General features: G+C 38.4%; 1 protein-coding gene across 6 annotated transcripts in view; it reads right to left on the reverse strand.

Annotated features, from left to right (window-relative positions):
* magi2b (membrane associated guanylate kinase, WW and PDZ domain containing 2b) overlaps positions 1-27,286 on the reverse strand; it is a 166,850-nt gene that overhangs the window by 76,732 nt on the left and 62,832 nt on the right. For all 6 annotated transcript variants that reach the window (XM_028448961.1, XM_028448960.1, XM_028448962.1 and 3 more), the window contains exon 3: positions 1,923-2,042. In XM_028448961.1, the coding sequence (XP_028304762.1) occupies positions 1,923-2,042 (120 nt within the window). The remainder of the gene's footprint in view (positions 1-1,922; positions 2,043-27,286) is intronic.

Raw genomic sequence — 27,286 nt, forward strand, 5'->3', positions numbered from 1 at the left:
GTGAAGCCAAAGGTGTCACTAGTAAATATGCTAATTAGAGGGCTCAGGCATCCCATTTTCTTTCAAAAATATTACAACCAATCAGGGAGCTGGATTTGGTTCTAATCCAGGCAACTTCATTTGCATCTGGTATATTAGATGGCGAGTGAATATTTTTACTATACTAATACTAATAATCAGGGCTTTAAATTACTTTCTAGATCACCAGCCAGCATGGCTGGTAGATTCCTAAAGTTACCAGCCAACCAGATTTTCCACCAGCCAAATTTTTTTCCAGTGAAATTAAACTACATTTTGAGTGCCATAGAATAGATTTAACCTTCATGTTTCTTTAAACAGCTATTTTTTTTTAAAGAACAGAAGTAATCAGTACTAAGAAATACCTGTTTTACCAACATGGATGCTCTTCAAATGTAAATAAATCCAACTCCCAACAAACTGTATAGTGCACATTTTAAAGAGGTGCCACTAACACTAACCAGGAGCTGCTCGATCTTTGCGTAGGAACTCGTATGACACGTCACGACATAGTGTAGAATTACTGCAATGAGCAGTGTTGCCAGATATACATTATGTTTTAAAATCCAAAAACACACAAAATCCCTAAAATTTCTGGAGCAGAAAACAGCCCAATCTGGCAACAATGACTTGTCACCTCGTTTCTTCATCCTGCCGATTCAAACAAATGCAGTGGTATTTGTTTCATTCTTCACCAGCCAAAATGGCTAATAACGCTACAATGTTATCCCCCAAAGACAATTTTTACCCACAATAGGCAGGTGTTAATGCTACTATTAGTAGACTAAAAATAGTCTACTAGTACTACGAGTAAGACTTTCAGTGTACTAGTAAAGGTTTTTAGCACACTTGTGTCCTTAGTAGACCCTTACTAGGAAAGCAAAATCATCTACTATTAGACAGCTTGTGTTACTAGTAGACTTTAAAAAGTGCTCCTAGTAAAATCTCAAAGCTTTACTAGTACTGCTAGTAACAAATTGTCTACTAGTCGACAATTTTGCTCAACTTTAAAACAACACTTTTGTTTAAGAGTATTGCTAGTTTACTCAAAATCTCACAATTTGCATATCACAATACGATATATCCCAATACTAAGCGATACGATATACCGGTACATGGCAATATCAATAATTACAAATATCACCTTTACAAAGTACAAAATGGTATAAAATACAACTTTGTGAGAACAAGTAAATGGTAACTAACTATAATTCAGAATGTTTATCAAACTGTCAAATTACATTTTTCAAAAAAGTTAAACTTTTGGTTCTACAACAGATTCTGATTCTATTTCATTCTTAATTTAATAATTTTTTAAAAGTAACCACATACATTTATAACAGTGCCCAGTATGTTTTATGAAAATAAAGTGCAATCAATTTCAAAGCTAAAATGCATTGAGGAGTGGTGTAGTTTAACAAGGTCTGAGGTGGTTCACTGACACATGGTGACCGGGCATTTACGTGCTATGCAGATTTTAGCGCAATTAATATTTTATCGTTACAAAACATGATTTGAAAAAAAAAACCTGACATTTTTTGGATCCATACGATAATCGCGCAGTGAAATATCGCCATATATCTATCGTCAAATCAATTTGTCTTTACACCATTAACTAGTAGTGCAAATCAACCCTAACCCTAATGCTAATCAAGTAGGAGGGATTTGAACCAAATCCAGCGCCCTAATTGAGTGTAATATTTTCCCCGCCCCCTTATCAGCATATAATGCTACTTGAAATAGTGACACTTTTTGCTTCACTAGTAAAGTGTAGCCCCATACTAGTGAACCTTAAATGAGCACATGTGCTCCAAATGTAAAATACTAGTAGAGCTTAACTATGGTTGATATCACCAATATCACATTTATGCTCAAACGTCTTCCCGTAGCTTCCTGATGCTCACCTTCATAGGTTCCACTCTCTAGCAGGGCTCCGCTTTGCTCCAGTTCCATAAAACGCTCCACACTCACAAAGTTGTAGTCCACCCCTGGCACCTCCCCCTCCTTGGGCTGCCTGGTGGTACCTGCAGGGAGGAAGTGGAAGACAAGAACAGGAGCTCATTAGAGCCAAAAAAGGACACTTGAGAAGAAAAAGCAAGAAGGACAAAGAGCTTAGAATGAAGAGGGCTGGACAGCAACAACACTGCAGAAATTGCCAAGTGTGTGAGAGGAAGTAGGAGGGAAGGATGGTAAAGGAGGAGAGCCTAAGTAAAATCCATTCAAAGTACTTAAAATGAGTGACACTGAACAACCTTTCGTGGATATCCTCATTATTTATTCAGAGCTGCACTGTTTAAAATGAGGGAAAGTTTAACACAGGATAACCTGGACCTCAGAACACACAGATGGCAAAACTGTGCACAAACAGCAGCAACATTAACATTTTCATTAACATGCAGCAATAAAAGCCATCTTCATGTAGCGCTAACTGAGGCTACAGACCAGACAATAATCCTCATTATTCATATTTATTATTATCCTTATTCTTGTGTTAATAAAATCATTGTCTCGCTGTTTACTTTTTAACTTTTTAATGATGTTTTCATTATTTGTTAGCTCTATCTCTGCACTGTAACAAAAGTAATTTCCCCCTGGAATTAATGAAGTCATTCTGACTGTAACATGTACAACTGGCAGCCCTGGGGCCACGTACGACCCTCGGTTTGAGTTTGCGCTGCCACCAAATTGATTCCCTTGAAAATTGTACAAATTTACCAAATTAATTTGACACGACAGAAAAGCAAAAATAGAATGAAAACGACTTTAAAAAATGCCCCAAATTACCCAAAAGAATAAAAATAAACAGAAATAGACACAAAAATAGAGCAACGAATAAAAACAGCATACAAAATAACTTTAAAAATACCACAAATTACTAAATAAAAAACAAAATCAACTAAAAATGACAACAAAACAACAACAAAAGCAAACAAATGACTTTAAAAACAATCAAAATGACTCAACCCTGTTTGCTGCTTTTTAATGCTGCTGGAACCTTAATTTCCCAGAGGGAGCCAACCCAAGGGAATAATAAAGTGCTATTCATCTATCAATCTATCTATCTATCTATCTATCTATCTATCTATCTATCTATCTATCTATCTATCTATCGCAAAAACACAATAAATGTTTTAAGATAAAAACACAATTTCCAAGTCAAATCCACATAACCTTTTGTTCTTCCCTATATTAATGCTTAGGTTGGTCATTATTCCAAAATCAGGGTTAAGTGTCAAACTCATCTTGGTTCAGGGACCAAATATGAACCACCATTAAGTGGGTGGGTATGCTTTAGTTTTCACTTCCATGTATGAATGCAATGTGAAGTATGAAAAGCACCTACATATTCAATCAATAAGTGACACATATAATCCATGCAGGAGCTTCACTTACATTTCTTTGATTTTGAGATACATTTTGTGGCATATTTTGAGGAAAACTGCAGGATTTTGGAAAAAATTCGGGATCTTTCAACAATTTGAATTATGTGATAAAAACATGGGGAAACTGTGATCCCTGCAAATCATGTGGAGTTTCATTGAATTTGTGTATTTGGAGGGGCTGAGATATCTACAACTGAATTAGCTGGATTGATGTTTTCTCCGTCATTTCTCTTTCTCTTGCGGGACCAATTAGACGCTCTGGAGGGCCAGATTTGGCCCCTGGGCTTTGAGTTTGACACGTGTGTTCTAAATGCTGACAAGAATGTTGATAATGTGACCCTCAGATCAGAAAATACATTTGTGTGGCCCCTGCTGTGATAAAAGTTGTAAATATCTGCTAAAAACCTTTAAAGTTATCCAATATGTAAAACATGATTTATCTCTGTAATAAATCAGCCTCTTCTCTGGGTAAACAGTGACAGGCTCCAGGGTCCCGTGATCTTCAGTGAGATAAGTCAGTGTTTCCCAGCCAGGGGTACGTGTACCCCTAGGGGTATGTGAGCACATTGCAGGGGGTACTTGGGAAAATTAAGAATTTCACAAGTCTGTCAATATAATGGTACGTGTGCGCTATGACTTGTTTTTGAAGTTTAAAGGGGACTTATTCAAAGAAGCTCCTTTTGTGGTAAATGTCATAAAAGTTATATTTAACACAGACAGGTTAATTATTTATTTTGTATTTATTTATGTATATTATTTTTATTTATTCTTATTTTTTCTAATTTCAACTTATTTTATTTTTCTCTAATAACAATATAATCATAATATATTAGTATTAATAATACAAACATTTACTATAATATTATTTCTTATATTTATCATTTTTATTGCCTTGAAGGCAACATCATTTTATGTTTTGTTTGAGTTAAATAAGAAGATAATGCCTGAAGTTTAATTGTTCAATTAAAGAAGATGAAATAAAATGCCTTGTGTTGAATATTCAGTTGTGTCATGTTCTACCTTTGTAGAATCAGGAACACACAGGAGTGAGGGAGTACACAAGAAGAAAGGTTGGGAACCACTGAGATAAGTGAACGTAAAAGACGGATAAATAGTTTGTGTGACTGCCAAGAAAACTTTATTCCAGACTCAGAAAAGTCCGTGTTGGTCCCTGGTCTCCATCGGTCATTCTTGAAAAGAAGCCTGAAATAAAAAGAGGGAAGAGAATCTCTGAGATTTTCCCAGGATTAAAGGCTGTATCAGAAAACCCAGGGCGGATCTGGAGCAGCTGGAAAAGTGTCAATTGTGTCCTAACAGGAGAAAGTAGCGATGCCTCACAGATAGAAAAACATGAAGGACCAAAATCTGAGTTAATCAGAATTGACTTTGGAGTGTCCAAGAACTTTGGAAATTTTGGCCGTGTTGTAAATGTCTTACTACCGAACTACTCGTACTAAATCTGATGTCAAAATTAGTATGTAGTGCATTCACATTAGATAGTATAAAAAGATTGAGTACAGAAGAAATAGCAGGATGTATACTAAATAGTAGGGGCATCAAACTGATTTCAGTTCAGGGGCCAAATATGGAGCAGCTGGATCTCAAGTGGGCCACACACTGGAAAAAGTATTTTCCACAATATTGTGACCTACTTTGCACTTGGACATATACATAAAATACTAAATATGTAATAAACTGACAATATCTCAGCAATAAGTGATAGATGTCAGTCCCAACAGGGTCTTCACTTTACATTTCCTTGATTTTGTGATCAATTTCTATTTAATTAAGGGAAATATTAGGTAATGATTTAAGGAAAATGTAACAATTTTCGAAGAATTTTGGGTTTTTTCAATTGTTTAACATTAATAATGACATCAATCATGCAATATAAGCAGCAGGAAAACTGTGAGCCCCTGCAAATATTGTTGAGTTTTATTTACACAATGATTCATGTTTTCTCCGTCATTTTGACTTTCTCCTGTGGGCCGAATCGGAGGCTCCAAAGGGCCAGATTTGGCCCCCTGACTATGAGTTTGACACGTGCTATATGGGGACATTCTTTAAGTGTGTACGGTGGGCACACTAGTCATACTCAAACACCCCATGATGCAATATGAGCGAAATGTAAAATTGTTCTGGGACCGGCTTCACGCTAAAAATCAAACAACTCCTTTTCAAAACAAAAGCATCTCTTCTTGTCTTCCAATCCATTCTTAACACTTTTGTAAATGGGGCTCTTGTTTTGAAATTAAACAGAGGTTTTGTCAGAAGCACAATGGAGGGTTTCAGAAAATCTCTGAAATGTCGGAATGAAATGTGTTTCTGTCAGTTTTATGGATCAAATGAGCACATGTTGATATTCAACTTTCTCACTTAAAATACTTTCAGAACTTTCAAAGGTGGAGAATCAACAGAGATGTTTAGCCTCAGTGTGATTCAGGTTTTTGTCGTTGTAGGCTCCAAATGCATCTTGGGAAACTTGGAAGTATAGTTCAGTGGGAACGCTCATCATCCTAATCATATTTATAGTATATAGTAGACAGTATATAATCATTCAGTTTGTAGCGTATAGTGTCACATTTACAACACAGCCTCTGTCTGTAAATGTATGTCTATGTGCATCTATATGTGACCAGAGTGAGTGAGTGAGTGAGTGAGTGAGTGCGTGCGTGCGTGCGTGAGTGAGTGAGTGAGTGAGTGAGTGAGTGAGGACAGTATCCTCACACACAGTGAGATCTTAATCATATTGATCGTCTGTCACTGCTCTGCTCTCTCTGAGCATCTTCTGAACATTCCTGCTGCGTTTGCTCCTCCACAGGGAGTTCAGACTGCAGCTAATTGAGCGAGAAAATAACACCGCAATCATCAGACTTAAACTGTGTGCGTCTGTGAAACTAGCAAAGATACAGACAGAACAGACAGTTTGTTCTGTCGGTCATGTTTACCTGGACCGGTGAACGTAAGGTATTTGTGTTTGTGACTAAACGCTGGTATGCTGCCCACTGTGCCAACAGTAATCCCATCTCAATCTGATCACAGCTCAGCAGGATCCTGTGAATCCTGAAGCCCTAGGTACACACAGAGGGTGTGTGTGTATGTGTGTGTGTACTGCTGCGACTGATCATTGACTGAAGAGCTGCACAGCGTCGTGTTTCAGCAGTGGTTCGGTCTATAATGATGTTGGTTCAGCAGGTAAACATTCTCACTACTGAATTTCTTCCTTGTTAACACTTAAGCAGCCAAAGCCCTTTCCTAAAACTACTGGGGACGATAACATTTTTATTTTTAAACCTCTACCTGTATTAGTCACATGACTTTTGTCAACAAACCCATTGTTATTTGGTGAAGTCAATAACAAACTCAGGTGTGGGAATTTGAACCTTTGTGAGTAAATTATCCCATTTTTCAGAAGAAAAGCTTTTGATTTATTAACCTGATTTACAGGCTTGAGCAATATATCGAGATTTAATATATACTGAGTTTTCCATTTTGACGATATAAGAAATTACAATATAGCCTATATCAATATATATTTTCATACATATATTAGATATATTATTTTTTATATTGTATAAACATAGTTGTTTTAGGACTCATTTTTGTGCATTATTTGTTGTTTTGTGTGTCTAGTGTTGTTTTGTGTATTTTTGTGGTTGCTTTGTGTGTTACGAGGCCTTTCTTGTATTTTTGATGTCCTTTACTGTATTTCTTTTTTGTTTTGTGTCTTTTACATATAATTTTGTGTTTTTTGAATCAATTTTGTGTGTTTTTGTTGTCCTTTTGTGTCTTTTTCTATACTTTTTATTATTGTTTTTTGAGTAATTTGTGAATGGGTATGTTCACTGTAATTCTTTGCTTTAACTTGGGGGCTGTTCAAAATTAGGCTGTGGGCCGCATGTGGCCCCTGGGCCACCAGTAGCCTATGTTTGTCTGTGACTAAACGGTTTTTGCCATAAAAGGGTGGGCCACCCCTCAATTGGCAGATGGGGCAACAATAACTAGTTATTTTATTACATTTTTAATATAATATTGTTTTTTATTTGATTACAAACTGAAGCAGAGCCTAGCAGATTAATCTGTATGTACATTATGATGTAACTATGGTTCTATGAATCCCAGATGACCGGCACAATCACTACGCTTTTGCAAGAAGATTCCTGAGAAAAAGATCCACCGGTGACACCTAAACTTATAGACTCCGGGGGTCACTCGAGGGTCACGGGTGACTTTGTTGGTATCGGTGCTTGACCAGTGCACATGTGAGAAGTAGATACTGTATCTAGTGCTAAAGCACAGCCTCAGGTTCATAGAACCGTAGTTACATACATAACTTTCATTTTTCCATTTCAGAAACAAATATTTAAACGTGTACTCAGTACCAGAAATGAATCTGTTTGCGAGCTCCAGCTCCGGTTGTTCTATTGTGAGCATCCAAAAAATCTAAATGCATATTAGACAAAACATTCACTGACAGACAAGGAGCCTGACAGCCACTATAGGCAGGGAACAATTAGCCCTGGACTCTCACTAACACACAGAAACAGGTTTTAATGTTTGTATCAGTGAGAACAACAGACTGTATGGTAAATGTTTGAAACTCATTATTGAGTGAACAAAGAACACCTGAGCTGCAGCCTCAACAAATATCATGAATCAACACTTATTATTTCAACCAAAATGAGTTAATGGAGGCCCTATTGTGTCCACCTGCTTATGAATACACATCATTGAATTAAACACCAGGAACTTGTTTACTTCTTTTGAGGACAGAATAACTCAAGCCTGTCGTATTTTGTGTTGTAATTCAAGTTTAAATTGGACTACATTGTAAACTATAGCCATATGTGGCCCTCGTTCTCACTTTGTGCTGCCACAAAGTAAACATGCAAAAAGCCTCCCAAAATGAGAAAAATACACAAAATGACTCCAAACACACACAAACAACAACAACATCTGGCCCCTTAGTAAAAGCAAATAATAGCTATACACAGAGCAACAGCAAAAATACATCAAATTACTCAAAAGACACAAAAAATTAAAGAGAGATACACAAAACGGTAAATAAAAAAGAAACAAAGATAATAGAAAATGTTTACTTAAATGACAACAAAAATATACAAAATGACTCGTGTTAATGCTCTGACTGATAATTTTTCTAAATGCAGACGTGAATAAATCATAAAATCTGCCAAGTTAAAACAGAAAAGAACAAAGGGTTTTTGTTGTTAGAGATGTTTATTTTTATTTTCGTGTTTTAGGAATATTTTTTGTTTGTTGTCTTTTTGTGTGTTTTGCGAGATATTCTGTGAATGTTTGTTGTCATTTTGTGTATATTTACTGTGGCTGTCATTTTCAGTCATGGTCCATTTTCTGTGTACCGGTATGTTTGTTGTCTTTTTGTATATTTTTTTGTTTTTTCAAGTCTTTATGGAGTGATTTTGTGCTATTACTTTTAGGTGCTGCACATGGTTGAGCCGCAAGTTGCGAATGTCTGGTATAGTGCATGCAGTTAAAGAACAGCTTAAAGGTTGAGAAATGAAACATCTTTATAGTAGCGAGCGGGTCTTTCCCCCACTGAGCAAATAGTAAACTGACATGAATATGAAATGAAAAAATACATATCTTATCTGCTCACGAAGCTGACTCATCACTTCTCTGACACAGCCCATAAACAGTCTTAATATAAAAAATGTGCATACTGCATCAGTCTGTAACGTGTAAACATCTTCTTTGTGGTCCAGCATTGGTGTCATAATGAAAGGTAAAATCATGCAGTTGTTCTTCACAGTGAAGATTAACACAGTGGAGAATCCCAACCAGGCTCAGACTGTGCATGGGTGTGTGTGAGCACTGCAGCCCCATCAGCATGGTCACCTTCCACTGCGTACAGCTATTGATCTGTGTGATCAGAATTAAATTATTCTGCTGCCCACACCGGAGCAAGCAGAGCCCGCTGGAATACTGATGACCTGCTGATAGCCCCCCCAGCTTCCCTCACTGGACACACGAGGAGGGGAGGATGGCCTCTCGTCCCATCTACTCTGGGAATATTGATTACCTATCGGGCTTTGAGACAATCAGACAAACTGACCCTGATTAGTTTCTTTGAAGGCTGTTTAAGCACATTACCTGTTTTTCTGTCCCCCCCTCCCCTACTGCAGTGGTTCTCAACCTTTCCATGTCTGGTTGAACACAGACAGTCATGTGGAGACAGGGCCCTCTATAAGGGGGAATAAAGGGGAGAGCTTTTTGGGTGAACAGACCAGTGTCCGTGTTGACGGCCTGACGCCATCGTCAACAAAGACTCTGGATGCATTCGGCATCAATGTCTGATCACTAACAGTGTGACTCTGAAGTGCTGTATGTTTGAAAACAGATTTATGTTGTAAAATCTATGAAGGTTTGAACTTTGAGAGTGTTTAAACAAGAGAGAAATGTTAATTCCTGTCTGAGAAAAGTGTATAAAGTGTATGATGAGGGGTTTTACAGCCTTAAAACATGTATAATAATTGTAAAACATAAAGCTGACTACTTCGCGGATTTCGCCAATTGCGGGTTATTTTTAGACCATAACCCCCGTGATAAATGAGGGACTATTATATATGGGGACATCTTTTAAGTAGGCATGGTGGGCTCACTAGTCATACTCAACCATCCCATGCACATGTTGCATTGCAAGCGGAATATAAAATCATCCCGGGCCTGGCTTTAAGCTAAAAATCAGACATCCCCTTTTCAAAACAAAAGCATCACTTCTCGTCTTCCATTAGTTTTTTCATGCTTTTGTAAATAGAGCTTTTGTTTTGACGTTAACTGTAAATGTGGTCAGCAGCACAATGGCGGGTCTTTGAAATCCATAAAATGTGTTTTATTGATCAAATGAGCACTTGTTGATATTCTACTTGGTCACTTTCTCACTTAAAATGTTTTCAGAACTGTCAAAGGTGGAGAATCAACAGATATTTAGCCTCAGTGTGTTTCGGGCTTTTGTTGTTGTAGGTTTCAAATGCATCTTGGGAAATTGGAAGTATACTTCAGTAGGAACGCTCATCATCCTTCATACTTAGTATATACTGTAGTAGACAGCATTTATTTATTGAGTTTGTAATGTATAGTACAGAGTGTGCCATTTCAAACACAGCCTGAGAGAGGAAATGTGTCTGAGGGGAAGCATCCCTGCTACTATCAACTATTGATGTTGCTGCTAATAAAGGATGAAGCTGTACACATGCCAAAAAAAAAATAAATATCCCGGCATCACAATCAACAGGTGTAGCCACTCCTCTCTTAGGTGGCGCTCTAAGAGATTTATTACTTAAATGAGTAAATCTCTAATCAAGAAGAATCAAAGATACAACTTTAGAGGATGAAGACACACAGCTGAGCACTACAGGATATTCTCAAAAGTGGAGAATCTAAGAGAGACATTGTGCATAAACATAACTAAAAAAGTCAATTTACAACGCAAAAATAGCTCCTATGCTAAAGTAACTCAGCTGGGCATCTGATATTATGATGACAAAACCGTTACTGAATAAAAGAGCTGCAAAACCAGAGCAAGAGCTGCGGCAAAGAGGGAGACGGTAAGAGGAAAGAAAGAGGCTGATTGGTTAACCTCGCTGTGCAACCGCAGCAGCAGTGTGTGTTTGAGAATGTGAGTACGCACTCACAGGCATGTTTGTATAATTAGACAGGAAGTCAGCAAGAGCAAGAGGCAGAGCAGCGCGGCTATAAATAGATCATCGATTGTGTCGTTATCACAATAAAAGAGGGGGGCGAATGATATGGTCTCAGCATGAGTCTGCATCATGTGTGCATTTCTCATATTAACAGTTAATAGCAGTCTCGGAAATGTTGATTACTTTATTTTCATCACGTAATGCAGAGATGGGCAACAAAAATGTAATAGTTCAACCCGCGGGTCACATCATCAACATTCATGTGAGTATTCACAATAACGAGCATTCTGAGCATGGTTTGTGTGTTTTTATGGTCATTTTAATTTTCTCTCATGTTCAGTGCTTTTTTTTGGTTGTTTTGTGTTTTTACCATATCTTATTATTTGTCATTTTGCTTTATGTTTTCATTATAGATATTTTTCTAATATTGCATGCGTTTATTGTTATTTTCAGGTTTTTTTTGAGTCGTTAAATGTGTTTATGTTGTCGTTTTTTGTGTTTTTGGAGTCATTTTGTGCATGTGAGTCATATTTTACATTATTCTGCCAAATTTTCTTGTCATTTAGTGTGGGTTAGGGTTGCCGTTCTGTATATTTTTCTGCCCCTGTGGATATTTTGCTTGATATTTTTTTGTCATTAAGTGGACTTTTGTTGTTTTTCTGCCATTTCTTGTAATCTTGTTGTAGTATTGTGTGTTTTGAGAAAAGCTTTGTGCATTTTTATTGTCAAGTTGTGTTTTTAGATTCATTTTGTGAATTTTTCTTTCAAGTTTGTGTGTTTTTGGACTCATTTTTCTTATTTTTTATTGTTGTTTTGTCTATTTTTCTTCCAACTTGCAAATTTTTGTTGTAATTTTTTATATTTTTTCTTTCATTTTGTGTATTTTTGCAGTTGTTTTGTCTATTTTTCTATCATTTTTGTGGAGTGTTCTGTAATTGTTCTTTCCTACAGTGAAAACATCAGCCAGTTGCCCATATCTGATGTTTGTACAGGTGTAAGTAGAATTATTTGAACAGCTGTAAAATAACTGGCGTGAAACCACAGCCTATATCTTTACATATCTGTGTATGCGTTTATCTCACAATCACCTCCTGAAATCCTCCTTTTCATCCATTACTGACTGATGTGGGAGTCGAACAAATTTATTACAACCAAGTTAGCATCAGATATATAGCGGTGACTAAAAATAAAACTTATACTTATACACTCATTTTTAATAACCCTGTGTGAAGTTTACAAGAATTAAAACTCAGGTAGAGATGTTACAGCTGCACTTACAGTATTAACAGTAGAGTGAAATATACTGTAAGAAAGGACAGAACGTAGGGACTCTTATTTTCCATGATCACAGAAAACAGACAAAAGTGTTTAAGTTTACATTCAGAAACAGAAAAAGCATTCTGAACCATTTTTTGTTTCTTCTTTAAATAAAAACATGCCAGAATATGAGACGGAAATAACTCGCATGTATGTTTTGTGACAATATCACACATTTAAACCATATTTTGTCTCACAAATGTAGCAAACTGACAAAGATGTCAAATTTTGCTCGTTATCTTGTTCAAAATATCGCAGCAACATAATCACACAGGAGGGATTTTGAGCATTTTAAACTAAGTTTTACATCTTCCTACACTTTTTTTTTTTTCTATATTTCTATATTCAGACATGATATCCTGAATATAGGTGTTTACATGTGTTAGTATGTGTGTTATTTGCCATTTGCCTGTATTTGGCTCAAAATTAAATGAAGATGCTCTATGATACAACTAAACCCTCACCATTTATGTTTTGGGACCATATCACACACGTTGATGGTATTTTTCCTGTAAAATATTTGGCTGACGAGTCAATATTCTCACGCCATGATTTCATGTGATTTTAGTGTAACCCTCCCAGCTTGTGTAAATCATCTGACGTATATGAATAGTAAGAGCAGTAGTTGACACTATAGCTGTGTTTCCATTAGGGTTTTTCAAAAATAAAAGCGATATTTCAACAATTTCGCTTTGTATTGTGTTTCCATTAAAGGTCGTTTTGAGCAGGAGCCTCGTAACTCCCGTGAAGTTACAAATAAAGACAGTGATGCATCGTACATAGCTGGGCACAGAGGATCTTGGTGAGGAGTCACCATCACTAGTAGCCGATCACAGACCGAGGCCACGGGACACCGACACAGAGCCCCCAGTGCAGCAATGACTAAAGCCATTCACCACGACTTGGGGCCCATGAGGCAGCACCACTGCAGCTACGGCCCATCACAGCTCCCAGTGCAGATGGCTTCCTCTGAGGAAACACTGGGATAAACAGAACAAAAACAAACGTCATAAATAGCAATCCTAAAACTATAAAAGCAACATAAAAATAAAGTAAAACATACTATGTGATAAATTGATCAAGAAGAATACAAAGCAATAAAATAAATAGGTCATTAGTTAAAAGCTAAATCTTGAGCATGTTCTTAAAAATATGAACGTTCTCTGCAGCCCTGAGGTGCTCCGGCAGACTGTTCCACAAACGGGGGCCGGAAAACTGGAACGACGCCTCACCGTGGGTGTGTGTCCTGACTTTGTGGTTACTAAAAAGCCAGCGCCGGACGACCTCAGGGCCCGGGAAGGCTCATATTGTAAAAGCAATTCTGAAAAATAAGGAGGCCCAAGACTATTAAGACATTTAAAAACCAGTAAGAGAATCTTGAACTCAATTCTGAAACACACGGGGGGAGCCAAAGCAGCAATTCTATAATGGGTGCAATGTGTTCCCGCTTCCTGGTCTTTGTCAGGACACATGCTGCGGAATTCTGTAATAATTATAAACCTGAAATACTCTTTTGGGAAAACCAGGAAACAGGCATTACAGTGGTAAATCCAACTGGTGATAAAAGCATGCATCCGTGTTGGAGACAGTTATAACACTGCATTCCTTTGTTGTTTGCTGTCTAATGTAGTAATAGTTTTAAAGTAAAATGCTAATCTTCTGTCCACACGTACATCGCCATGTTTACTCAGAGAGAAGTGGTCATGTGACCAGGTACGTCACGTTCTGTGATGTGTAATTGCCGAGAAAATGTTTCCACTGAGCTTTTGCAATATATTTTAATATGAAAACGTCTGAAAAACCTCCGAGTGTTTTTTCAAAATGCAGGTGTTTCCATTAAGAGTTTTTATTGCTCTATTTAGATTTTGCGCATTTCCAAGTTTGATAGCTAGTTAAGTCATTGAAACAGGGTAAGATGATGAAATGGAAACGAAACAGCACTTGGTAAACTCAAACGAAATTGAGTAAATTACTAAAGTACTAAGTACTTTTGTGCATTTTTGTTGTCATGTTGTATTAAAAATTCAAATTTAGTTCATTTAGTGAACTTCTCTTGTTTTCTGTGTGTTTTTGGAGTCATTTAGCTTATTTTTATTTCTGTTTTGTATATTTTTCTGCCATTGTGGATTTTTTTGCTGTCATTTTTTAATTATATTTCTTTTTTTTGGTTTGTTTGTTGTTTTTTCCTGCTTTTTTTGAGTCATTAACTGCACTTTCAATGTTGTTTTGTATTTTTTTGGCCATTTTGTGTAATTCTGTTGTCATATTGTGTTTTCAGGTTCATTTAGTGAAATGTTGTTGTCATTTTGTGTGTTTTTGTAGTCATTTTGCTTATTTTTTATTGCTGTTCTGTATATTTTTGTTTGCTTTTTTTCTCATTTTGTCTGTGTAATCCTACATTTTAAACCATGAATCAACATAAATGTAAATACAGGGAAAGCACTGCCTTCAACATCATGTGTTTGTTTACCCAACATCCTTTGCAGGACAGAGGAATGTGAGGAATGCCTTCGCAGCCAAATCCGTCTTTCCATTTGTTTGATCTTCCATATTCATGTAAAAATAACTGCTCTATTATTTCCTCCTGTTTCTAATTAATGTCACTCAGCGTTATCTCTCTCTCTGTCCCACTTAATCACATTGTCCTCCCTTTGTTGTCCACCTCTCATCTTCTGTCTAACACTTCGATCACATTCACACTCTCTCTCCATTCTTCCCTTTCCCTCCACATCCTCCTTTCGTCTGCATTGCCTTTGGCAGATGTGACGCATGACAGCCTGTCCATATACCAGAGCCATGATGGAGCACTTAGACACGGGCAACCCTATTTACACTACAAAGTCTAAGCTGCAGACGTAGCAGCACAACATGGCAACGCTCCGACAGCAGCGTCTGCTACCACGATAACACGCCAGCTGTTGGAAACGAGGAGAAACATCTATGCTAGCAGCAGCACACAAAATATTCCTGTCAGATTTGATGCTGTGTTTTAAAAGCTACAACTACTGTAGTTTTGTCCTTCACTCAGATCCATGAACAGCCTCGACATGGAACTGTTTAAATGTCACCTATTTAGGAAGAGGCGATATGAGCGAGGTTCAAGAAAATGACGCAGGAGGCAACACTTGCTATTTTTGGTCAGATATTCTTGTTATGTGCAAACACTGGTTAAACTGGCAAACTTTTCCTTGTTCGTGCATGTGGAGGAGGTAACCTGATATTAAAGAGTAGTTAAGTGTGATTCTTAAAGCAGTCCCACTTTGTTTTCAGCACAAAATAATAAGACATGCCAACAGGAGTTTGAAGCTTCAATAATTACCAACCTACAGGGCTACAAACAAACCTCATGATAAATAATCTATTTATATTGTCCCAGATCAAAAACTGAAAAAAATAAGAGAATAGTTAAAGACACCTGTCCACCCCACAGTCAGTCAGACTCCAACTACTGCCATGGGCAAGACCAAAGAGCTGTCAAAAGACACCAGAGATAAAATTGTTGGCCTCCACAAGGCTGGAAAGGGCTACGGGGCAATTGTCAAGCAGCTTGGTGATTAATAGATCAACTGCTAGAGCAATTGTTAGAAAATAGAAGAGGCTAAAGATGAGTGTCAGTCTCCCTCGGACTGGGGCCCCATGCAAGATCGCACCTTGTGGGGTATCTCTGATGATAAGAAAGGTGTGGAATCAGACCAGAACTACACGGGAGGAGCTGGTCAATGACTTGAAGAGAGCTGGGACCAAAGTTCAAAAGGTTGCTGTCGGTAAAACACTACGCCGTCACGGTTTAAAATCATGCATTGCACGGAAGGTTCCTCTGCTCAAGTCAGCACATGTCCAGACCCATCTGAAGTTTGTCAATGACCATCTCGATGATCCAGAGGAGGCATGGGTGAAAGTCATGTGGTCAGATGAGACCAACTTTCTGGTCTCAACTCCACTCGCTGTGTTTGGAGGAAAAAGTAGAATGAGTACCATCCAAAGAACACCATCCCTACTGTGAAGCATGGGGGTGGAAACATCATGCTTTGGGGGTGCTTTTGTGCAATAAGGGACAGGACGACTGCACTGTATTAAGGAAATGGTGAATGGGGCCAAGTATTGCAAGATTTTGAACAACAACCTCCTTCCCTCAGTGAGAGCATTGAAGATGGGTCGTGGCTGGGTCTTCCAACATGACAATGACCCACAGCCAGGATAACCAAGGAGAGGCTCCGTAAGAAGCATATCAAGGTTCTGGAGCGGCCTAGCCAGGCTCCAGACCTAAATTCAATAGAAAATCTTTGGAGGGAGCTGAAACTCCGTGTTGCTGAGCAACAGCCCTGAAACCTGACAGATCTAGTTTGCTGCAACTTTTATTGTCAATCTAGACCAGTCTACTTGTGCTGATAATGAGGTGCTTTCCTCAATTTTTCATACAGTCAGCCAGACTGTGCTAGAGTCCATAGCTCCTGTTAAAATCAGGTCGTCTAAACCTACTCCAGAGCACTGGTTAAATGAGAGTACTCGTGCTGCCAGGCGAGAATGAAGACGAGCTGAGCTTAAATGGAAAAAGGATAAACTTGAAGTGTCACTCCAAATTCTAAAAGAAGGCTGGCACCATTATCAAAACATTTTAAAAGAGTCAAAAACAATGAATTTCTCGGAAATTGTTGTCCTAATCTTTGTGTGCTTTTTAGGACCATTGACTCTGCTTTAAATGTCCCTCAGCCAATGTGTTTAGACTACTCATCAGAAACATGTGAAAAGTTTCTTGTATTTTTCCTCAACAAAGTTGAAACTGGGAGGGCACAAATAATGCGTCTCTATTGACTCTTTTGTGCATGTCCCCTGTTCTTTTGAGGAATTTCAGCTTGTAACTCTCCCACAATTTAAAAAAAGGTTGTTGGTCAGTTGAAGGCTGCAGGTTCTCTGGATGATCCACTGCCTCCTTGTCTCTTTCAGGATGTTTTTGATACTATTGCACCTGCTGTTCAGTCAATTTTAAACAGCAGCTTGTCAACCGGTGTTGTCCCTGTAAAATTTTGAACATGCAGTGGTGCATCCCTTGCTTAAAAACCCTGGGCTTGATTCTGCAACACTGTCAAACTTCAGGCCTATCTCCAAGCTCCCCTTTATCTTAAAAGTTCTGGAGAAAATAGTTTTTACTCACTTGCAATCATTTTTAATGGAACATGATATTTTAGAAATGGTTCAGTCTGGTTTTAAAGGTCTTCCCAGCTCAGAGTCTGCTCTTTTATGGGTTTTTAATGACACTTTTATCACAACCGATGCTGGACATTCCGTTGTTCTGGTACTGCTTGACCTGACAGCTGCCTTTGATACGGTTGACCATGGGATCCTCATCTCCCGGTTAGAGCACTGTGTGGAGATTCGTGGTTCAGCCCTGGACTGGTTCAGGTCATATTTGACTGGGAGATCCTTCTGTGTTGGTCATGGTGAATATGTTTCCTCCCCGGCCCCATTGTCAATTGGGGAACCACAAGGATCCATTCTTCAACCATTGCTGTTTTCCCTTTATATGCTCCGTCTATTGTCCATCCTAAGGAAACACAATATTGCCTTCCACTTTTACACTGATGAGATTCAGATTTATTTACCTTTAAAGAAGGATAACTCGCAGGCAATCAAACCAAATAAATTATTTAAAAAATCATACAATGTGATTTCCTGATTTTTTTTAAATTCTCACAGTGGAAATGCACCTACAATGTAAATTTCAGACCTCTCCATAATTTTTAAGTGGGAGAACTTGCAAAATTGCTGGGTGTTCATATACTTATGTTCCTCTCTGTATTTATAGATTTAAATTAGGGATGCACCGAAATGAAAATTTGTGGCGCTTGGCCGAATACCGAATAATATCGAATATCAAATGCGATTGTTAAGTTCTTCACTATTTTTTTTTTAATAGGGCATAAATAGCCTAGAATACATTTTTACACATGTTTTTTAAAGAAAGTAAATGTTTACTAAATATTATGACATTTTTTAAATATTCCAGGAGCCTTTGCTTTCCAAATAAAGCACAACAAAGTTTTCCATTTCTATTAGCCCTTCAAATAAAACAAAACATGCATTCCAAAAAAAAACTAAAGTGCATTAAAGGGGTGGTATGATGAAAAAAAATCACTTTATAATGGATTTGCTACAGTGATGTACATCCCTTTAGCCTCATTCAGATGGCCAAAGTTGTAAAAAACTTTGGTCATCCCTCCCTTGTTATTCCAAACGGGCGAGTTGGATTTTGCCCACGTTGACGTCACCTAACACTCCTCCTAGAATGAGCTCCAACTATAACAAACACTGCGGTTTAATAAAGAATATATATTATTCTTTATTCCTATATATGTAAATACAAACTGCACTACTGGACGCCCAAACTGATGGACGCATAACACAAAACATGCGTCCAAAAAAAACGCTAAAGTGCATTAAAGGGAAGGTATGATGAAAAAAAATCACTTTATAATGGTTTTGCTACATTGATATACATCCTTTTAGCCTAATTCAGAGGACCAAAGTTGAAAAAGTTCTATTTCCTCCTCCCTTGTTATTACATTTTGTAAAGAGTCAGCTCCAAACGGGACAGTTGGATTTTGTCCACGTTGGCAAGTGACGTCGCCTAACACGCCTCCTACAATGTGAGCTCCTCCCTCTCCAACTATCTTACAGCTAAAACAAACACAGTGGTTTAATATAGAATATATATTATACTTTATTGTATGTAAATGCAAACTGCACTATTCGACGCCCAAACTGCGCTACTTTTTCTGCTGCTGATCGTGTTGGGAGTCACTGCGTGGAGCCACGGCCATTGTTCACACACATCAGCTGTTAACACTCCGTGCTAATGCTACACCAGCCTATACAGCGAGACCCGGTGTAGTGTAAGGAGGAAACGATGGGGATGTTTATGGATTTGTGGCTCACAGTGCTAACAACAAACTCTGTTGTGGAATTGGACAGCTTCCAACTTTTACGCGGTGACGAAGAGTGGTAAGGAGAGAGTCTGGTTGTGTTTGTGCGCGGAAAGGAGGAGCTGCTTCTGCTGCTCTGGTTCTGCAGAAATGCGTACACACTTTTCCGACTCAAAATCATTGCACGTTGTTTGATTGCGTCATTGCGTCACAGGCTACTATTTGGCCTTGCTTTTAACTCACTAAACCGAAGGCCGAATGTTGCTTTTTTTGCAATATTCAGCCGAATATATCCGGTGGCTGAATATTCGGTGCATCCCTAATTTAAATTAGTGTTTATTTTTAATTAATTTACTAATTTATGTATAATAATTTTTAGGTAACTGTTTTGATTGGGTTCTTATTTTCAAAAAATAAAAAAAATTATCAAATATATTCAAGTTCTTGTGTGAGGATGTCTTGCCTAGGGCGCCAAAATGCTTAGGGCTGTCACTGATGAGAAGCTACTGCTTTAAGCGATTACCAGTACACAGACCATGCGCTGTATTTGTAGTTGGTTTGCCAATGATATGTATCTGCTGCAAGTATTTTCTGTCAATATAAAGTAGGTCGTTTAACAATAAAACATGTGGCTATAAGCAAATTCAAACAGGGCAATGTTCAATTAAATGAACTTTTTAAAAACAGGGACACTAATAACTCTATTTAGAATGTTTGGTATTGGTTGGATTGACAAGGATTTTGTGAAGTTTAATAGCCAGTAAAGTCATCTAAATAGGGAAATGAAAACAAAATACAAATGGCTAAACAAAAACAGAATTGAGGACATTTTGAAATGGAAGATTTGAGGCCTATATAATTCTACACATGTACATGTTTGCTTTTTGTTATGCATTGTCCTTTTTTTTAATAAAGGACAATAAAATGAAATCTGAAATCTCAATGGGATTAAAACATTTAAAGCTAACTGGAAGGATGGAGGATGTGTGTCCCTTTATTTGATTGCTTCATAAAACAAAACAAAAAGGAGAACCAACATGTCTGACAATTCATTGGCTTAGAGCATTTGCCAGGCAACCATCTGAGAGACAGTTGTCTGGGCCAAGAAATAGTCACCACCCACCTCATGCAACCCTTCAATTGTTTTCACTCTTTGTCTTTCTCTCGACACGTCAAACCAAGATGTTCAAACGCTTATTTTAACGGGTGCAGACTGGTAGATTTAGCACTTTTAGACAAACATACAGAGACATAATTATTGTTAAACTGACAATATTCTTGAATAAATTGAATCCCCACATTACTTACAAATGAAACCTAAGCAGACAGTCTTTGATATGAAATTCTTGAGTTAAAATTTTCATGCACATACACAAAGGTAGATAAAAAATGACTTCAAGGATAAATCAAATTAATTTAAATTAAATGGGAGATGGACTTGATGTATATAGCAAGGTTATCTTTACACAGTGTCACTTAGACTGAGGTAAAAATGTAAATCAGCCATTAAACCTGACTTTGCTTCACTTTATCTGATGATAATATCTGATTAATCCATGAACCAGACCTGGGCAACTGGCAGCCAGGGGCCGCATGCAAGCGTCAGCCAAATTGTGTGTGATGGACAAAAAAATCCACAAAACGACAACAGAAAGATACAAAAATTCAAGAAAACACCCAAAATGAAAACAAAAATACACAAAAAAACAACAAAAACACAAAAATAAGAGGAAAAACACAAAAAGACAATAAAAACACACAAGACAACCACCAATTTACAAATACAACAGAATAATATAATGAAGGACAACAAAAAGACACAAAGGAGGACTTCTGGTTATGGCAGCGTGCTGAGTAGACATGCTTTAGCTTGTTCCCCTACTCCTATTCCTAAATCCTGAGAAAACTCCCATTATCGGACTGCGACGAGGCTTACTTTACATAAGCAACTCCTGCTATGCCTCTATTGCAAAGAAAAACAACTCAACCCTGAAGCAAACAACTTCAAGCAAAATTTCTGAGTTTTATGTTGCAGAAAGCTAGCCTAAGCGTTAAAGCTATGGACACTGATGAAGTAGCAAACGCTAGTCCAACGGGGGAAGAGGACACATCCTGGTGCCACGATAAGGCGGACCAACTTAGGACCATAATGGACACTATACTGACGGCAATTAACAACATGAAGTTCGAGGTTTCTACTAGATTTGATGGCTTGATAACCGCATTTGATAGTGTGAGGAAGGATATGTCCAATTGTGCGGCGTGAGTGACACAGACTGAAACTAGGATCTCTAACACCAAAGATGATGTAACCATGCTCCAAACAAAAGTTAAATCTCTGGAAGCTAAAAATAAAGACATAGAAGAGAGGCTAATGGACCTGAGACCGAATCAAGACGCTCTAATCTGAGACTGGTTAACTTACCCAAGGGAGTGGAGGGCAACAATGCGTGTACATTCCTGAAGAGCTGGCTACCTGAAGCCCTGGGGCTGGCACCGCTCCACGCCAAACTAACTGTTCAGAGAGCACACAGGGATCGGCCCTTATTGCTAATAAATCAACACTGGATACTTTTTAAATGAGATTGGCTTACCTGAGTTACCAGAAACAATGAGGACTAATTTAGAGGAGATATCCAGTGCAATCGATAATATTAGGGCTGGGAAATCACCAAGACCCAATGGGCTACCCATTGAAATATATAAAAAAAAAATCAAAGATAAATTAAAATTACCACTTTGAGACATGTTCAGCAAATCATTTAAGCACTCTATTCTGACACCTTCTTTGAGGGGAGCATCAATTACTCTACTTCCAAAACCTGGCAAATCAAACAATACAGTAAATGTGAGAACATGTGGCCAATCAGCCATTTGAATGCAGATCTGAAAGTGCTGAGTAAACTTTTATCAAATATGATTGAGGAAATAATACCCCTGTTGGTTGGTACTGATCAATGTGCTTTTATTCGAGGTAGGCACGGTTTCCACAATGTTTGAAGAGTTTTAAATATTCTCCACAGCCATAAAGGGGCACCAGATACAGCTTTTCTGTCTCTAGATGCAGAAAAAGCATTTGACCAGGTCAAATAGGTATAATTCATACCTATTTGAATTATTTAATCATTTCGACCTCGGAGGAATTTTTAGAAAATGGATAAAAATACTCTACATACTTCATACTAGCAATTGAATCTTTGGCTATTGCTATAAGAACTCATGAATCCATCTCAGGAATAATCATGGGGGAGCAGGAACAATGCCTAGCATTATATGCAGATGATATAATCGTCTTCCTCAAAAATATAGGGATATCCACCACTTAATTTGATAATTACCATTGGAAATACATCAGGCTACAAGATGAACAAATCTAAAACCTCAATTATGTTATTTAATGACAGAGAGAGAGATAGAAAAAAAAAACACCAACAGAAGCTGCTCAATTTAGAGTATACATGGGGATCCAACTGGTACTACTGGGCAGCATGGTTGAGAACACTAATGTTTTACTTTTCAGAAAAAGAGAACCCCTCATGGTAAATGGTAAATGGACTTGATTTTATATAGCGCTTTATCACCACACTGAAGCAGTCTCAAAGCGCTTTACATATCAGCTCATTCACCCAATCACTCTCACATTCACACACCAGTGGGACAGGACTGCCATGCAAGGCACTAGTCAACCACTGGGAGCAACTTAGGGTTCAGTGTCTTGCCCAAGGACACTTCGACACATAGTCAGGTACTGGGATCGAACCCCCAACCTCTCGATCAGAAGACGACCCACTACCACCTGAGCCACGGTCGCCCTCATGGAAAAAGATGGAGGGGTTGGGACAGTGCCTGCCTCTTTTCATCTTTCTTTACTCAGCCGGTGTTAAAAAGCTTTAACAGCACACTAAAAACCCTATTGTTAAAAATATGATTACCATATGGCATCAAGTTAAAAGACACCTGGGGGAGGCATTCTCTCTCTCTAGCTTCAGTCCAATATGGGGCAATACCACCTTCCCCCAGAAAAATCTGATGCAGGATTCAAAAGATAGGCTGAAAAAGGAACTCAAAAAATGGAAGAGCTGTTACAAAACATCTGAGATCATTTGAAGACATATCTTAGAAACAAAATATAGCCTGTAATCAATTTTTCGAGAATTTACAACTACGAAATTTAATTTGGACACAACAGGGTCAGTCACTGTCTACCCCAATTGTATCTAGGGATGCACTGAAATTAAAATTTGAGGCCGAATCAAAATAAAATATAAACGCTTGGCCGAATACCGAATACCAAATATCGAATGCAGTTAAGTTTTCCTCCTCCCTTGTTATTCCACATTTTGTAAAAAGTCAGCTCCAAACGGGACGGTTGGATTTTGTCCACGTTGGCAAGTGACGTCACCTAACACGCCTCCTACAATGTGAGCTCCTCTCTCTCCAACTATCTTACAGATAAAAAAAACAGTGGTTTAATATAGAATATATATTATACTATATTGCCATATATGTAAATGCAAACTGCACTATTCGATGCCCAAACTGCACTACTTTTTCTGCTGCTGATCGTGTTGGGAGTCACTGCTTGGAGTCATGGACCCATTGTTTACACACATCAGCTGTTAACACTCCATGATAATGCTACACCAGCCTGTGCACGCGAGACCCGGTGTAGTGTAAGGAGGAAACGATGAGGATGTTTACGGATTCCTGACTCACAGCACTAACAACGGACTCGGTTGTGGAATTGGATGGCTTCCAACTTTTACGTGGTGATGGAAAGCGGTAAGGTGGGAGTCTGGCTGTGTTTGTGTGCAGAGAGGAGGAGCTGCTTCTGCTGCTCTGGTTCTGCAGCAATGCACAACACACTTTGGAAATGAACGGTTTCCAACTTTTACGCGGTGACAGACGACGGAGAGCGGTAAGCGGAAAAGAGAGAGTCTGGCTGTGTATATGTGCAATGCGCACACACTTTTCCGACTCAAAAACACTGCACGTTGTTTGATTGCATCATTGCGTCATACGCTAATATTCGGCCTTGCTTTTAACTCACAACACCGAAGGCCAAATGTTGCTTTTTTTGCATTATTCGGCCGAATATTCGGTGCATCCCTAATTCTATCCAAATTAGAAAATATAATGATGGATGATTGTTTAGGGAGGGGCATAATCTCCAAGATATATAATCTTTTAGTCGCTGAGTGCCCGGAGTCATCTGAAAAAAGACTTGAGGCATGGAGAGAGGATCTACATGATGAAATAACCATCACAGACTGGGGGAAAGCATGTAGTAAAGCCCAAAAGCAGACAATCAACACATGCCTCAAAATACTGCAATACAACTGGCTGATGAGTACATACAGAACTCATAAAACCAAATAAATACAATAATGCCATTCCAGATTGTTGCAACAAATGTGGAAAGGAAAAGGGAACACTCACTGTGTATGGCAATACGATCAAAAACAAAGGTTCTGGAGGGACATGAGGAGGCGTATCCAACACATATTAAAAATACAAATTCCTTTAGATGCTAAACTTATGTTACTCGTTCTTTACCCACCAAACTCTACCATTAGAAAAAGACAACAATACTTTCTTTACTTAGCTATAACATTGGCCAAAAGAGTAATTGCTGTTTCATAGAAGGAGGTCGGCACACAAAGTCTAAGGAAACAGTTCTCTGAACTGTCATCGACACTACCTTTAGAGAAAAATACATATATTGTAAGGGGTAAAGAATCTCTCTTTGACCACATCTGGGGCCGCTTTATCAACTAGCTTGAGAATTCAGGCACGATACACCAGGCAGGAGAACCTGGGGATGATTAGTTGGCCCTCAGCAGTTCCCACATTATAAAGCTTGATAGCTTGATATTGACCGATGTAGAACTTTGAGGCTCTCCATTCAAGGACTTCCATCTTTATATATAATATGTGTTTTTTAATTTAATTGTATTCTTTTTATTTATCAATTGTATTTAATTCTATATTATTATTATTATTATTTTGATCTACATATGTGTAAATGAGTATGGGCACAAGAAGTGTGTTTTATGTCATCTATCTTTATTTGCAAGCTTGTTTGTGTTTGATATGTTGGTTGTGCATGGGATAAACAATTCTGTGTACAATTTGTATATGTAAAACTGCTGATAATGTTGAAAAATAAAAAGTAAAAATAAAAACTAAAATGCACAAAATGACCACAAAAACGCACAAGATAACAAAAATATACAAAGAAATAACAGGAGAAGAATAACAAAAACACACAAATAGAGAAAAATAGACAAAATCAACTTTAATCACAGACCCAAAGCTCTAAAATAAACTATATCCAGGCTGATGTAACTCAAAGTTGTTGCTGTTTGCAAGCAGAGCCTGGTCATCTGTGTGTTCTGTGGGGACATGTACAGTCATCAATGATGCATCAATGAAAAATGTGTTTCTCAATTGCACTGACATCCATTTTTTCCCTAGTATTTCTTGCTGAGCACAAAAACTTATTTCTGAATGTTACTACATTTAAAGGCACATTGTGGACTTTTTGAGCTAAAGAGTTGACCCATATGAGTTATTTTAAATGATTCCTCAGGCCAATATACAGCGCTTGACAGTATCAATGCTCGGAGCAGGGCATCCCTCTTGAAATACCAACTATGTAAGTTTGGAGGAGATGGACCGTCTTTCACCAGGTCATGTGACCTGGAGAATGCCTGGAGAACTTTCACTTTATGGCAGTCATGTGACCATAGGCTCGAATATACATAGTTCCCACATGACGTCACAATATACGGGCATTTCCTGACCCGGTGTCATTGTTGAGGGCAGCTGAAACGAGTTAGCCTCTGTTTACAGCCAAAAAAGCACAATATGGTAGTTTTGTGTTGGGTTAATGGTGCACTAATCGTCACGATAGTTCAGTTAAAAGTGGATTCTTTAGTGAAAGAAGTCGGCAAGTCAGATCCATAACTTAGGGATAAGGATTGGCTCTCAGGGCTGGGTCGGTCGGGCTAGAGTGTAAAGCGGGGCTGGGCTAGCGCTGCGGCTGGAGGCTACTCCCTGGCCTCGTCGCCGTCATCGGCCTCCTTCGCCTGAGACGGAGTGGACGGGAGACCCGGCGGGGTCTCGGCGGCTGGCAGCGGTGACTCTGGACGCGAACCGGGCCGTTCTCGCGGATCTCCCCGGCTGGGGAGATCCTCCAGCCGCGACGCGAGCCCAGCCCGACCGACCCAGCTCTTCGAGCCAATCCTTATCCTGAAGTTACAGGTCAACTACTGTCTGCATACACAATCAAAAGACAAGAGAGACTGGCCCGACTGACTGTTTGTTGATTTTTGCGACAGTGCTGTGGCGCTTGTGGCCATTAGGGGCGCTTAACGTGAAAGTTATGGGTCTAGCACCCCTAGTGGCCAAAAGTTAAACAGTGTGCCTTTAAAATATCACCAAAATAAAACTGTTGGTATACAGTAAATGAATGTTATGCTGTGCTACAAACCCATTAATATGTGTGTGTGTATATTTGTTATCATGTGTGGATACAGCAGCTAAGACAGGACGGGGTTAAAGTTGTGCATTGCTTTGAAAAAAGATCGTTAGATAAAATGTGGTCTTTGATGACTGATAATGAGAATGTGGATAAAGTCAGCGATACATTTGAAGTGTTTAAAGAAGCCGTGAGTGAAATGAAAATGACTCTTAGAGGAGGATGAAGGCGATGATTACGGAAACAAAGCCACTAAAACCGAGCTGTGGTATTTAATTTTACCTCTCAGTGAAATACAAACAAAGCCACAAATGCATTGAGTCAATAGGTTGTGCAGTGTAAAGTTAAGGCAGTTCACCCTAAGCACGCCATTGACCAATCATGCTTTGCACCATTCAAGATCAAAGGCCTCGTGGCTCTTTAATTGTAAAGAAGGCTTTTCTTTAAAAGGCAATAAAAGGATTCCAGTTCCACGTTATACAT

This window comes from Gouania willdenowi, chromosome 6 (genome assembly GCF_900634775.1).
Source record: "Gouania willdenowi chromosome 6, fGouWil2.1, whole genome shotgun sequence".
NCBI lineage: Eukaryota > Metazoa > Chordata > Actinopteri > Blenniiformes > Gobiesocidae > Gouania > Gouania willdenowi.